This window comes from Pseudochaenichthys georgianus, chromosome 1 (genome assembly GCF_902827115.2).
Source record: "Pseudochaenichthys georgianus chromosome 1, fPseGeo1.2, whole genome shotgun sequence".
NCBI classification, from domain to species: Eukaryota; Metazoa; Chordata; class Actinopteri; order Perciformes; family Channichthyidae; genus Pseudochaenichthys; species Pseudochaenichthys georgianus.
Genome location: NC_047503.1, coordinates 40,369,016 through 40,384,398, shown reverse-complemented (window position 1 = coordinate 40,384,398; position 15,383 = coordinate 40,369,016). Strand labels below are relative to the sequence as shown.

Sequence of the window (15,383 nt, the reverse complement as noted above, 5' to 3'; positions counted from 1 at the left end):
AGAACTCACCTTGTGATAAACCCGCAAGAGAAAAAGCATTTAAGCTCCATACTATTTCAGAAATAATCCTTGACGTGGTTTAAACAGGATGGCGTTTTATCACGGAATTTAACTTTATCTCCGGTAGAGTTCTGATCAGGCATGAGCTCCTCTTCTTTCTTTTTTTTCAAGCTAAGGACCCAAAATCCGCGTTTCTCTAACAGGGCTGCAAAAGAGGGGTGTGATCAGTATGAGGCATGGCTACAATGGGTGATCTGTTTGGTATTTTGAAAAAAAAACTTCACAGACATGTTTTGTATAGGTATGGCCCTACAATATATTTTTCAAATATAGCATGATAGGTCCACTTTAACTATATCGATTTTAGAGCAAGGATCATGTATTTCCCACCCAGTCATACACATTAAACAATAACTTGTCATAAGACCTCCAATAGATCTAGAACCTGGAAATGTTTGAACATTTGTCAATATAAAGTGTCTTTTTTTTTTACACACCGAGGCAGTTTCCCACTTGAAGAATAATCTGTTCAACAAACACAAAAAACAAAGATTATCAGACAAGTGATTCTATTCCAAGTGTCCCTGAGATTGGGGACACTTTTGGTTTTGTGTTCATGTGTGCAAACACATGCTCAGCTGTCAGTGAGGGCGAGCAAACAGCTTAAGCAAACACAAACATATTGGAAGCGTCCGTAATGTCTATAAGTCACATTCAGGGTGTGACTCAGTTAAAAACGGCTCACACCACATTGTGCTTGCACCCAGACTGGTTACACTCATGTGTTTACATGTGGCCGGGACACAATCAGAAGTTACAGAATTACTTTTGTACAACAGCTGGTTATCAAGATGTTGCAATTTTGTCACAAATGTATTAAATTATGACCAATTAATTAAAGATTCCATTTACCCCTGGTATCAGCATGTGATCTGTATCTTGGTTGGCTATAATGATATCTGATTGCAAGCCTATGCATTTACACCTGCTGTTAATAAGCGTATTCGTTATCTCCATTCAGCATTATCGGAGCATATCACAACTTGATATGCAAATTGAGTTAGAATGTCGACTTATCAAGACACATGCCCCAGGTCAAGGAAAGGAAAGTGATTGTGCTGCTAGGGGGCTACTTTTCCTTTACTGAGCCAACTCGTAGTCCTTTGCATATGGATGTATTTTGTTGTTGTATTTAATGAATAAATGCTCAGATTAGATGACAGCAAGAGAGTGAGTTGAGGGACCTTTTAAAGAGGACATACTATGCTTGTTTTCCGATTCATAATTGTATTTTGTGCATCTACTGTGACATATTTATATATAAGTAAAGAAATGTGTGTTTGGTAGATTATTTATTGGTTGTAACAATGCTTCTTGGCAATACATCTTATACCGTTGGAAAGCCTGTTTTCTTACCTTTCAACTGGTGCCACATTTGTGAGGAACAAGCATTTGTGGGATGAGCAGCAGAGCTGAGTATGAGGGTTGCGCCCATGAAAGATTTGACAAATCTCTGATTTAATGTTAAAAAAAGATCAGTCAGTCTGCCCTGATTGGTTAGCTGGCCGGCTCTGTTGTGATTGGTCAACTGCTAAAAGATGTCCCTCCCCTTAGCCTATCACGTACAATGTGTTGCAGCAATAGCCAATAGAAACACAGGTGTTACAACTCACCAACGCTGAGTTCTTTTAAGTCGAGGCTAAAAACACTACTTTTTACAGCTGCTTACCCAGAAGCCTTTTACAGATGTAGCACTCCAGATCAGACTCAAAAGGGTGTGTCCCAGTCAAAAGCCCAGCGGATGCCAGGGGCTGGGGGTGTTGCCAAATTGCTAGAGGGCGTTGCCCAATTTCCCCATTTGTTCAATTACAGGATTTAACCATGAGATGGCGCTTCATTCACAAAATACACAATGGGTGTTGTAGAAACATCAATATTTTAGATCAAATAAAGTATATAGTTTGCTTTATGCAGTATATTTCCTGTAATATTGTACAGTAGATTGAAGTAAATCAACTTATACATTAAGATAAGATAAGATGGACCTTTATTAATCCCGTGGGGAAATTCAGTAGTTCAAACAGCAACAGGGTGAGAGTGAAAAACAGGACAGCACAGATTCACACAGATTAATAAAATCAAAAATAAGATGAGCGATAAAAAATAATAATAATAATGAGAAACTATGAAATAAGAAATGAATAAAACTAAAATGTAATTATCATATCATATATTATAATGTATTGTATTATTAAGTAATATCATACATTAACCCCATTATAGCAGATGCCACATTAAATGGATGAACACATGTATGCATCAATAATTACAACAGAGTATTTCTAAATACAAGTTGTAAAAATACTTATATGTATTTAATATTAACCCTTTGGAGTCGACCGTCACGCCGGCGTGATCAGATCACATGACCTGTTCAAGCCGGTGCCGCATAAAAACAACAGTCCGGACAACATTGCCGTGTGTTTCTGTCGAAAGTGCTGGCTTGAAACTACTGTATATCCCAGTCTTTGATTCATGCAAAAAGACCCAGTAAACACGGAGATACGGTGATATAAAGTTAATACATTTCAAAAGTATGAAATATGGAAGCACATATTTGAATATCTTCGCCATATTTGATCATTTTACGAAACGGAAAATACTGGAAACTGTAGATCCTGCTCAACAGGATGTATATGTGTATTTCTGTCGAAAGTACTGGCTCGAAACTATATGCCAGTCTTTGTTTCATGCACAAATACCCAATAAACACGGACATACGATGATATAAAGTTAATACAGATATATTTCAGAAGTATGAATAATGGAAGCACATATTTTAATATTTTCGCCGTATTTTATCATTTTACGAAACGGAAAATACTGGAAACTGTAGATTCTGCTCAACAGGATGTATTTACCAGGAAGGGGTGAGGTAATCAGGTAAACGGAGTGATACGAAACGAGACGAAAAGAGACGAAGAGGGACGGCGGGAACCGAAGAGAGACGGCGGGAAATGGAGAGAGACGAAGATATACGAAGACAGGCTGCGGGAGACGAAGAGAGGCTGCGGGAGACTGCGATTGAAGTAAAGTGACAAACAAACATTGAAAATGTAGATATAGTTAGATATATTTAGAGTTTTGAAGACTCAACTATGATGAAGAGAACTCTGAACGTGAGTCAAGCTTTAAGCTTGTTTTTTGACATGGAGGAGGAGGAATCTGTGATGTTGCCCTCTGTGTCGTAGTTGACAGAAACCGCTTTGAAGCGTGGCACAGATAAAGACAGAAAAAACAGATTTTTGTACATAATGTGTATATATATATATTTGTATTATATTTATAATAACACTTTTGCCTTATCAGAATGAAATCCCATGCTACCTCAATCAAACTTTCACATTATCATAGTCACTTCCCATGTATATATTTCCAGCTTTTAAATGGTTTCGTTGTGTATGTTTGTGTTGTGAAAAATAAAATCATTTTCAAAATCTGTTTTTACATATATGTTGTGATTTTGGGTCCAAAATGTTCATATAGTAGAAGATCACCTACATCCAAACGAAATAAATATAATTAATTATGATGAATACGTTAAGTCTTGTTCATTGTTTTTCACTTTTATTAAATGTTTGATATTTCTTTCTCTGTGTGCGGGGGATCACAGGAGGGGGGAGAGCTGTGGAATGTGACTCCACACATTCCGATGGCCAATAGGCTACATGCACAGTCACTTCCGCATTCTACTCAGAGCTGCTGATGCATTTCCTGTTGATGAAAAATGACGACCTTCTACACCCGCTGCCTACAAGAGCTTCCGAAATTAAAAATGTCGGATGTTCATCGGATTTGCCGGACGACTAAAGCCCCAGCCAGCAAACTCGATAAAGGCTTCAAATGATATGCTGCGTCATATATACACAACTATGAAGGTAACAGGTACTAACCAGCTAGCTTATGCTCCGGGTTATGCTAACGTTAGCTGTCAAAAGCTAGGTAACGCCAGAGCCCTATAGTATAACTACTATTATTATTATACTATTACTATAGTAGACTACTATAGGGCTCTGGGTAACGCTATGTACTGTTTCTGGTGTTAATTCTTTAAAACATTCGCCATTTTGCTAACAAATACTATCGTTTAATAGCCTTATAGCCTAGCCAAGGTTGTCTTGTTGTTAGCCACACTGCATAATGGTATCGGCTTTTGTAAAGCAATGTTGCCATAGATGTTTTGAAGTGAGTATAGATCTAACGCTGTTGCTCTGTTTTTTTTCATTCAGTGTCCAATAAAGACAGGCTGACAGGGCAGGTCAGCGTGAGAGCCTTGTGCTACAGGTCAATGAGGAAGAGCGAGACAGCACACAGTTTGAGTGTAGGCAGGCAACATTGCCACTGTGTTCCCCCCCTGTTTATTGAGTTTCAGTTCAGTTAAACATTAGTTTACCTTAAGGGAATCTCAACAGTGTCCTACTTGTCCTACAGTGTCCTACTGCTTTATCACAGCTGATTGGTCAGATATTATTACATTGATTATGGATGTGTAAGTATGGGGGTTCAAATATATAGTCAAAACTGCTTTAATACAATTTTCAAGGCATCTTAGTTTCCAAAGAAAGTTCATTGTGGTATTGTAGGGTAAGAGGGTAACACTAAGCATTCAGGAATACATGCTTCTTCTAGGATAATGGGTCAGTAAAAATAACCAATAATTCTACTCATAACCTCCTGGCTCATTTACCACAAGTGAGGTTACTAATCACTAGTATTTCTTCTCTCTTTTTTAGATAACGCTTCGTGACTCATCACCAGTGGTGCTCACGCACAACCAGTGCTCCTGTGTTGCAGGAACTGTTTTGTGCAATCACACAGTAGCATTGCTGTTCCAAACAGCACATTACACTGAACTGAACATGTCAGTTGTGCCACCTGTGCATAGCTGTACTGAATCGGAACAGCAATGGCACAAGCCGCGAACAATGGTAATTTCAATGAGGTTCAAATACTTGTAATCTTTCAGAGTTTCTGTTTTAAAGTGACTCAACGAACAGTACTTGTCTTTTCCTTAAGGGTGTGAAGCCAGGGCCATCAACTCCATGGTCTTCACCAAGCCTGTACCAAATAGGATGGTGCAGACTGGAGTAAGGTCAGTTTAGCTGGAAAATTGTGTTTCCTGTGTTTTTTAAATTCATAATTCTGGTGCTGTATTCCTAACCTTTGTCACATTAATGTGCTATATTGTCTTTGCCATTCTTTGTAGGAGTGGATTCTACAGAGGCATGGTGGGGCCATTACCAGATCCCTGCCTGTTCAGAGTTACGGAGGCATGGTGGGGCCATTACCAGATCCCTGCCTGTTCAGAGTTACGGAGGCATACTCAGCGTTCAGCATTGAAGACAGACCGCTTGTGACCACAATGAACATGAGACCTGACAAGCCCCTTGTGGAAAGTGCCTTCGGGATTGTGCAGGAGGGCAGTGTTCTGTCCTATCAGATGCCTGCTTTGACGTCTCGGTACACCACACTTCACACTGACACACCACCAACACCCCACTTGCCCATAGAGGGGTATGTGATCTTGCCATGTGATTTACCGCTGGTGTGCTCAGAAGAGGAGCAACTGCATATTAACAGCTTATCTGTTGATTTAGAAATGTCTCACAAAATTGAGGAGGCTACCCGTGAGCAAAGCTCTAGCTCAGAGTGGCATCTGCTCCGCAAACCCAGGGTTACTGCCTCTAGGTTTAGAGAGATTTGTCACGTCAGAGGTGAGAGCTCTGCTAACTCTCTTGCAGAGCGAATACTCAAAGGTACAAGGCAGACTGCAGAAATGAGGAGAGGTGCAGAGATGGAGCCCACAGTAGCAGCTGAATACAGTAGACTGGCAAACGTGAACTACTCCCCTTGTGGCCTTGTCATTCACCCCTCTACGCCCTGGCTTGGTGCCTCCCCTGATGGAGTTGTATTTGACCCAACAGAATATCCCCAATTTGGCCTTGTTGAATTCAAATGTCCCAATGTCCCAAATTATGTCGACTGCAAATATGTGCAGATGGAATGTGGCTCCCCTAAGCTCAAGAAAAGCCATGCCTATTACTGGCAAGTACAGGGTCAACTTCTTGTGTCTGGGATGCAGTGGTGTGACTTTGTAGTGTGGGCACAGGAGGACTACCTGGTGCAAAGAATATACACAGATCCAGAAGTGCAAAGAGCAATCAGAGAAAAAGTAGACTTATTTTTTTTTACACATACATGCCGAAGTACCTGTCATTACAAAAGTAGTGGGCACTGCAGCCATTGATAACTCTGTGAGCAGTTAGCTGCTAGACCCTGGCTCAGCCGCCATTGTTTTTAGGAGGCAATCCCTCAATCATGTGTTCTGAATGACAACAAAATGTGAATTTAATATTTTGTTTTTGATATATATTGTATATATTGTTTGTTTGTTCACATTTCATATATGTAAATAAATATACAATTGTATTTAAAAAGACAATAAAGTGAAGTGATTTTTTTGTAATGAATAGTAAATCATTGCATTTGTAAGAAATCAACGCATTGTAATTTGCTATTTACCATTTATTCAAACAAAACACTAGCGTGTGTCAGGCAACACGGTGTGCTCACCCAGCTTAATCACAGCTACCTGCACAGGTGTCATCATCTTGTCTTATTTCACCCATTTCCTCACCAGTGCTTTGTTCTGATAGTTTGACAGCATACATGCTACTGCAAACAGTTGGTTTATGTTGTAGGCATGGGACAGGAGGATGACGCCATCAAAAAGTTTGTTCTCTTTTATCCTCCTGATGACACGCTCCACATGAACCCTCAGTCTGGCAATGGCCTGTGTCTCCCTCACCTGATAGGCCGGCATTTGCTTCTGCTTCGACAGAAAAGGTGGGCAGTACACTTTGCATTTGCAGCAATCGCTGATCAGGAAGCCCTTATCTACCATCACTGCCATGTTTTCAGTCAACAACGCAGCTATTCCAGACTGTTTGAAAATCTCCTTGTCGCTGACAGAACCACCATACAGACTGGAAACAAATGTCCCTGCGCCATGTGGGGCTATGCCAACCAGGGCTTTCATGGTGCAGTGAGATTTGTATGTAGAATACATTTCACTTTGGAGGAGGAGTGAGGATGGTGTTTGACACCTCAGCTCTGTGCAATCCAGGATCACCTGTGTGTCTGGGAAATCTTTGAAGGCCTCTGGGAGGTGGGCTTGAACTTCTGCAGGTGTAAGCCAGATGCACTGTGACCCCAATAAAGTTGTAAGAAAACTTGTCCATGTTGCAATGATGCGGCTCACAGTGGACTGGTGTATGTTGAAGCGGTTTGCAAGGTCCCTTTCTTTCAAACCCACCGACAGGAAGCAGAGAAAAAGGAAGAACTCGTCAATTGGCTGAAGCAGCTGTCTCTGGAAGATAAAAACAAAAAAAGGGTACTATATTAATGTCATGAGAGTAGCACACGATGGGAAAAACATTAAGTTGTTTTAGTTCTCTGATGTATTCAAAAATGATTGAGTACTATAGCCTTTTAGCCAACACAAAAGCAATGAAATGTCAGAGAAACATTTTCCCTTCAGTTTGTGTTTAGAGTGTGTGTTAAAAGAAACGTAGCCTACCGTTGATGGACGTGCGTGTGTAACCACTTCTTCATTCCTCTTGGCAGCTGATATCGCTCTTTTGACACGAACCATTTTATAAATGGAAGGCTCAATCAAAAACCAGAAGGCCATCAGGTGGTTATAGCTCGGGAATCTGTACACAAAAGACACATGTCAGTCATTAATGACTCGTTAACTGACACACATGGGCTAATGCTTTCCTCTTGTTTGCTGTAATACATTACAATTCAAATAGACTGATTAAGAAGGCACTTGGTGCAGGTATAGTAATATACAGCAGTAACATGTAACAACTACATTAAAGCAGCAGTAATAATCTAAAACATAAAGGGAACATTTTACACAGAATGACTACTTTTACTCTTCATTCTTAAGTGTGCAACTGGGAGAAACGCAGTGGATATTGACATGTACTTTTACTTTGGTAAGGTTTTGAAGATTTCCACTTGTAGTAAAGTATTATCAGTATGTTGTTAGTATTAGTATGTTTTACTCCACCACATTTAGTTAACCTTCATAGTTTCTAGTTACTTATAAAAACACATGATTTATGATTCTACATGTTCAGTTCAGGAGTATTTTCAAACCATAGTATTTGTACTTATACTTCAGTTAAGTTGAGTAGCCTACTTATTCCAACACTGCATGCATATAGTCAGCAGTCAAACGGCAGGTAAACAGGATTCTTTATAAGCTAACCCATCTCAAAAACTTGGATAGAATTTAGCCAAAACATTACCTGGTATAGAATCGGATGTTGTCGTCGGAGCCAGCAAACCGCTGTAATCAAAACTCTCGCTGGACTCTTAACTCCTGCAGTTGCTTCTGCAGATCCTCCACTGTTTTGGAGTTGTCTTCTGTAGCTTGAGAGGACATGTCCAGTGAAGCTGGTTCAGGGGCTGAGCAGTAATCATGGTCACGGACATCCATGTGCTCTTCCTGCTCCTCCCGAGAGACTGGTTCAGTGGGCCGCTCCCTTCTCTCCCAAACACTACCCCGCGGTGTTTGAGCAGTGAAGTGATTCCACTCAAACAAAGTTGGTACAGCACCTTTCACAAGCCTCCTACGGCCATCAAGGGTTTTTGGCTCTATTAGTTGATCCGTAGCGAAGTGACGACTGCAGACCTTGGAGTGAGAGAAGATTGTGAAGTTATCGCGTCATATTTTAACCAGCCACTGTCTTCGCAGCTCGAGTTCGGTCGGAAAGCCATGGAAACTTAGGACCCCGTTAAATTTAGCTGATGCCGTACAAAGTGGGACACAGCAGTGCTCGGAGTAGTTCTTTACTTGTCTTTGCAAATGCTCCGTTTTGAAAATCTTCCGTCGACTCATATTTAAACCATAGATTTAAACAGTAAAACATTTGTGGACGCTCAGCTACGCAGACCGGAAGCAAACCGGAAGCTCCCAAGCAGTATTACGGCTAAGGCGGAAGTACGTCTCAGACCCTAGTGCACGTAGCCTATTAGTTTTAAACAAAGGGTCCCCAACATACATATGAAACATGGGGGGGTTGGGGCTGGAGAACGGTATGGTCCTACCGTTTTCATACTTTATATATCTTAGCATATTCATACACACTGTTCATACTGCTCACAGGCTGATATCTAGTGTATTCATACCCCTCACTGTTTATTCATCATTCAATTAATTATATATTTTATTCTGTAGATTGTGAACATTACTTTTCACTTTACTGCTTGTTGCTCCTGGTTAGAAGCTAAACTGCATTTCGTTGTCTCAGTATCGGCGGTCACTCCTGATGAACCCACCAGGGCTGTTTCCTCAGAACGAGAGAAAAGTTTTTACCAGGACAGCTTTTTTAAGGGACAGCATCGCCCTGAGATCTATGCTGCTAATATGTTCATGGCCATAACGCCATTTGTAACATATGGGAGAATGGTGAAAATAACCAACTGGACTGGGACCAATGGGAAAATGCCTCTTCCCCTCAATGTGAAGCAACAGATTGAGTCTTATGTTTCCAATCGGTTCCCAAATCTGAACATTGACCAGTGGCATAAGATCAGGAGCCGGGTAAACGAGAGACTGAGGAGCCCCAGAAAAACAGATCCCGAAATCGCTCGTCCTGGTTTCCGCAGCAGATAGGCCTACAGCATGTGTCTGTTACTGTATGTCAGTTATTTTTAAATAAAATGGTGAAAACTGAACTTGAAAATTGTTTCCTCTTTTTATTTTCGGGATGGGGAGACGTGTGTGATTAAAAATTCATTCGCAGAAATGTAAAGTGATCTAACTAGGTTCTATTCATATTCTTGACGGGAAGAGCCGTGTAAATGGGTGGCCATATGCATTTGAAAAGCAATATAAATCACACAGTTATTATGCAATAGGCTATAAAAGCACCACCGATTACCTTTCTCCAATTCAAACTCTTGACGGGAAAAAAGGAAGGTGTAAATGGTTGGGCTATACTGTACTGTATACATACAAAGGCCATTCAATAGACGTTCAATATATAGTATTCGTTTATTAGAGTCGGCTTGACTCGGTTTGCATTCATAAAGAATGCACAAATGTGTTTAATCGTTAATGTCATAGTATTCGTTTATTAGTCCCCGAGGGGAAATGGGTAGCAGCACATCACAGAGGCATTTAAAAAGTGAAGAACATTCAAGTTAAACAATACTAAGTAAACAATTAACACAGTAAATTATGTGGATTAAATCACATTTATTTCGTTAAAAATAAACGAAATGACTCGGTTTGCATTCATAAAGAATGCACAAACGTGTTTAATCGTTCATGTCAGATATGTAGGCCTACATTAGTTCCTGCTCAAGATTAGATTCAACTTTATTGTTATTGCACAGATTACAGGTACTGAGACAATGAAATGCAGTTTAGCTTCTAACCAGGTGCAACAAGCAGTAAAGTGAAAAGTAATGTTCACAATCTACAGAATAAAATATATAATGAATTGAATGATGAATAAACAGTGAGGGGTATGAATACACTAGATATCAGCCTGTGAGCAGTATGAACAGTGTGTTAATCGTTAATGTCAGATATGTACTAAGTAAATAGCCTACATTAATTTCATGATGGATTAAACCACATTTATTTCGTTAAAAATAAACAAAATGATTAAATGCAGGGTGAATTGCCCTAATGTGGAACATTTTTGCATTTCAGACTTCGGGAATATATTGCGACATGAAGCCGATACAATACATCAAAATCCAGTAACATTCTGAAATCCCCAGGATGTGTCCTAATCAAACCAAAAGAGAACATGCAGATATTAAACTCATAAAAGAAATGGTAGACATATTAGTACTCTTAGTGCCAAGTTGTCTCAGACAATCTGTTTTCCTAATGTGGGACAGTTCTGTGCAAAATGTGGGACACTGAAAAGTCTATATTAAAAAGCCTCAGTCACCTTCATTCATGTAATAAAAAAATCTCAGGCCAGTAACACTCAAAGCTACAGTAAATGTGCAAGACCATGCTATGTTACTATTTATAATGTTATTGTTGTTACAACAGAAGATGTTTTTATTTAAATTGAAGTTAAATGCATCAATCTGGTGCACTGAGGGCAAAATTAGTAGATTTGTGGATACGGCTCTCAACACTCATATGAAACAGAACTGTTCTTACAATGTGTGTTGGAAGGTATTAAATTACTATGCATATGTTATTGTGTAAACACACAGCTGATCACCTGAGAGCTGCCGTTTCATTCAGAGCGTTTAAAAAAAAACGACGGTCTGATTTCAACAACTCAATGTGTGATTATTATAGCAGTAATATTAGACACTAATAATACAGTAAACTATGAACACTGTACATATTATTGTTTGCCCGTGGGATTAGGATGATCGGTAGAGAGCCGCTGCGTCGGATGTGATATAAAAACAAAGCGATTATTGTCGTTGTTGTAAACTCACGTGGATTAAATGTAGTGCATTCATTTCAACTCGCGAAATATGATACATTAAATGATCGCGAGGATCACGATCGAACATCGTTTGTTTGACCCTGGATGCATTTCCTGATCTAAAAACATAGCGATGGTTTTGTACTTACGCGGCGTAAATTAAACATTATTTTGTTAAATAAAAACATGGTGATGTTTAGTAAATGATTACATGTCTCTTACTTAAGCACAGAATGTGATCCTATCCGTGACATATATGGATCTTAACAAATATCCGCTATATCAGATCCCTGTAGATCAGCTGTTTATTTCACATGAGTTCCAGTGTGGCAGCTTTTCACGGCTCCCCCTGGTGGATCCATGATCCATTGCTGCTGGTTTCATTATAATTAAATGTATTTATCAAGGGGGCGTTTCAAGTCCTGCGGGGGGGTTTTCCTTTTCAGCAGGGGCCCACCCCGTGCCGATCACGGACCCGCCCGGGTAGGCGTCTGAAACGAAGCGCTACATCTGTAACTTGTTTTAGCACTTACCGTATTTACAATGTCGTTTTTAAACTATTTTATATCTCATTAATGCATTGTTTTTATGAAACTGTTATTCCATTATGTTTATTTATTGTGTTCCTCTCTGTTCTACTCTCATATGTTAATGATCACGGAAAGCACTTTGAATTGCCTCTGCGTCTGAAATGTGCTATATAAATAAACGTACCTTACCTTACCTTACATGGTGATGTCACTATGTTCCGCAAGTAAAAGGAAGAGAGGAGGAGTGTGAGAGAGAAACTCCTTCGCAAGGGAACTTTGGGATTTTAGCCTTTGCCGACCATTAACATGCACACAAACCTAAATATCACACTACAGGCAGCGGAAATTCCCGAAAAGGGCCTCTTTAACTTGTTAGACAGACTCTTCATAGCTACAAAAAACTGCCTAAAGTTTTGCTTATTTTTATTTTATAATAAAACACATACACTCTAAGACATTCAGGGAGTTTTGGTCGAATGTAAGCCGGACTTACAGCTGAGAAGACCTCAGCCAGGAAGGCAGAAAGCCATGACACGCACGCGCGCACACACACACACACACACACACACACACACACACACACACACACACACACACACACACACACACACACACACACACACACACACACACACACACACACACACACACACACACACACACACACACACACACACACACACACACACACACACACACACACACACACGCATACACGCACGCACGCACACGAACACACACATTGATTCTATAAAACCAACTTGTCTCGACGATCGTTTCATCAATATTATGTGAGATGAATACAACCTTTATACTTCTTTCTCATGACTCTCAATCAGAACTAGCCATAGCCTCTATTTATCTGCGTGACTCAACCTCTGAGCAGCAGCCTTGGCTTTGATAAAGTCAACAATGGCAGATGCGGAATCTGTCTCCTGCACAATAGCTAAAAACCAATTTAGGAGGGCAAAATAGTTTTGAACTACTCGGACAGTGAATGGACACAGTGTTATAAGAAGTAGCAAGCAGCATTAAAGTGTTTATGACAGTGTGCAGAAGTCAGCCTTGTGTACTTGTGTAATTTACAAGGTTCTGACAATCTAGGTATTGTCAGGTTGAGCTTTATTGATACAGCAAGTGTTCCTTATGGTTTCCGCCAGATAACATGACACTTCATCTGCTTTATGAGTGTTTCAAGATGCATGATAACTTAAAACGGTTGTCCCCAAAGGTATAAAACCTATGTTTTACAGTACAGTACAGTACAGACTGCCTTTTCTGTATAAGGAGAGCTGAGATAACGTTGGGTATAATTTGGTGCTACTTAAAGGAATGGTATGCTCATGACACTCATTTTTAAATAATTATCATCCGATAAAACAGACCAGTCTCTGCCAGTCTTTCTTTTTTTTTTTTAATCCGATGACATTATCAGTGATTTTAAACTGATTATATACCGAAATAACATCAACACTGTGGGCGCCGCCATTTTCCGGACGTGACGTAAACCATGCGTTTGGTTTTCGAAGACACGTTGATCTCCATGTTATTTACTGTAGTTTCTCTCTTCAAATATGCCTCACTGTATCGCGAAATATTGCCACAATTCTGATAGGAACAATCCACGGAATGCTCGGTTCCATCTGTTGCCAAAAGGTAAGCGTAAGAAGTACATTCGGAGGCAGTGGCTAGCGAAATGTGGCCGGCCCGAACCGAAAGATTCACAGGCTCATGTATGCAGCGAACATTTCAAATTTCCGGACGACTACTCTGAGAGTATGATAAAACATAACATGGGATTTATGGAACAACCATTACTTAATGGAGATGCAGTACCATCGGTCTTTCTGGTGTCATCACCGACCAGGACACCAGTTCGGCCAGTAGAGAAATCGCCCTCTGCAAGTGTGAAGCGACGGAGGAGCAGAAGTAGTGCTCGGAGTAAGAATAAGGTATGTTATAGCGCATTTCCATTGCAGCGGCTAGCCCCGTTTTAACGTCCTTTAAATATATTAAATCAAATTGAATATCAAGTATCAAACTTACCCGTCTTCACTTGTTAATGTCCCAAATGTGGTGTAATTTTTTGACTTTCGAGACATAACTGCGGGACATTTTGATCTGTGAAGTCTGTTGAATACTTTCAGCTTATTGGTTTCTTAGTTTGTGTCCGACTCCTCAACATACATCACAGGCAGCATACATAATGTTTTCTCCTAGATGCTTTATGTGTAGTTTCCCAAAAATAATTCCAGTATGCTCCTTTTTCGTACTGAGTATGGACAATTTAGTGTAATGTACAGTGTTTTCCTTTGTTATTGTGGTTGCTCAATGTGTGGCTCCCAAATGAGTGCAAACTGCTTCAAATGGCAGTAAAAACTATGCAGGCTTGGTCAGGACATTGTCAGCTTGTATTAATGTTTCATTTGGTTTCTCTTAAGATAATGTGTAGCAAATAAAAGCAAGCAATGTGGAAATAATAAATCTTAGGAATAAAGTGGTCTAATTCGAAGTCCATGAGCACATGTTCTTTAAACCTTTTTTGGCCACTTGGGGGCAGCGGGAACGAGTTCTGAACAAGACTTTGACATATCAACACCTTATAAGTAGATATAGTGAATCTGTTAGCAAACATGCTTTTTAATCCCTCCAGCTGCATCATTCCGCCTCAGAAAGCTCGGAGCGGAGCAACTGGGCAAGTCCAATACTCTAAGTATTGAGGGGGGGATATTAGAGGCCCCTCCAAACTTGGACTGATCCTTCATTTTGTTAAAATCTGATAAGCTCAGTCAATATTATTGTGACTGCATTGTAGCTTTTGGTCATATCCTTTAAATAAAAGTCTGTATCTGAGTCTGTATGTTTATTGTGTTGCACTGTTGGAGGAGCCTGTGACCTAAGATTTTCATCGACCTACACTGTAGCTATGTACGAATGACAATAAAAGCCTTGAATCTTGAACTTGAATACATCATGCACCTAAGAAATGCGCCTGGCTTTAAAGCACATTTTCATAGTGGCCTAACAACGTGTGTGTCCGTTACGCGATGACATAGGACCCAAAATGTTATGTTGGGAAAGATACAGCTGTAAATCGTGATTTTAAAATAAAAGTAAATTCACTTCCAAGTGTTATTTTCCCTCTTCCATTCATGTGACTGAGCTAAGACCGACCGTGGAGGAGTTGGCAGAAGTTGGCAGTTTACTGTGACTTATGTTCTTGGTGGTTTTGCTTGGCAGATTCGGTGCAGTGCTTACACAAACTGAGGAGGCAGGTGTCAACAAGGCATCCTAACATGTATTAAAG

At 40.1% G+C, this 15,383-nt stretch overlaps 1 protein-coding gene across 3 annotated transcripts; it reads left to right on the top strand.

Annotated features, from left to right (window-relative positions):
- The first annotated feature begins 3,756 nt into the window (after positions 1-3,756).
- LOC117449548 (uncharacterized) lies at positions 3,757-6,401 on the top strand. Of its 3 annotated transcripts, none has more exons than XM_071204736.1 (4): positions 3,757-3,938; positions 4,794-4,988; positions 5,077-5,147; positions 5,267-6,401. In XM_071204736.1, the coding sequence occupies exons 2-4, from the start codon at positions 4,967-4,969 to the stop codon at positions 6,305-6,307; spliced, it is 1,134 nt and encodes a 377-aa protein (XP_071060837.1). In that variant the 5' UTR covers positions 3,757-3,938; positions 4,794-4,966; the 3' UTR covers positions 6,308-6,401. The 3 variants fall into 3 exon arrangements, with proteins under 3 accessions (XP_071060837.1, XP_071060838.1, XP_033943208.2); XM_071204737.1 differs by lacking the exon at positions 3,757-3,938 and adding an exon at positions 4,285-4,381; XM_034087317.2 differs by lacking the exon at positions 3,757-3,938 and having other exon boundaries at positions 4,438-4,988; positions 5,077-5,152.
- The last annotated feature ends 8,982 nt before the right edge of the window (positions 6,402-15,383 follow it).

Coding starts and splice junctions, on each gene's coding strand:
- LOC117449548 (XM_071204736.1), top strand. CDS start 4,967: ATGGCACAAGCCGCGAACAATG. Junction 4,989..5,076: donor GGCACAAGCCGCGAACAATG/GTAATTTCAATG, acceptor CTTTTCCTTAAG/GGTGTGAAGCCAGGGCCATC. Junction 5,148..5,266: donor ATAGGATGGTGCAGACTGGA/GTAAGGTCAGTT, acceptor CATTCTTTGTAG/GAGTGGATTCTACAGAGGCA.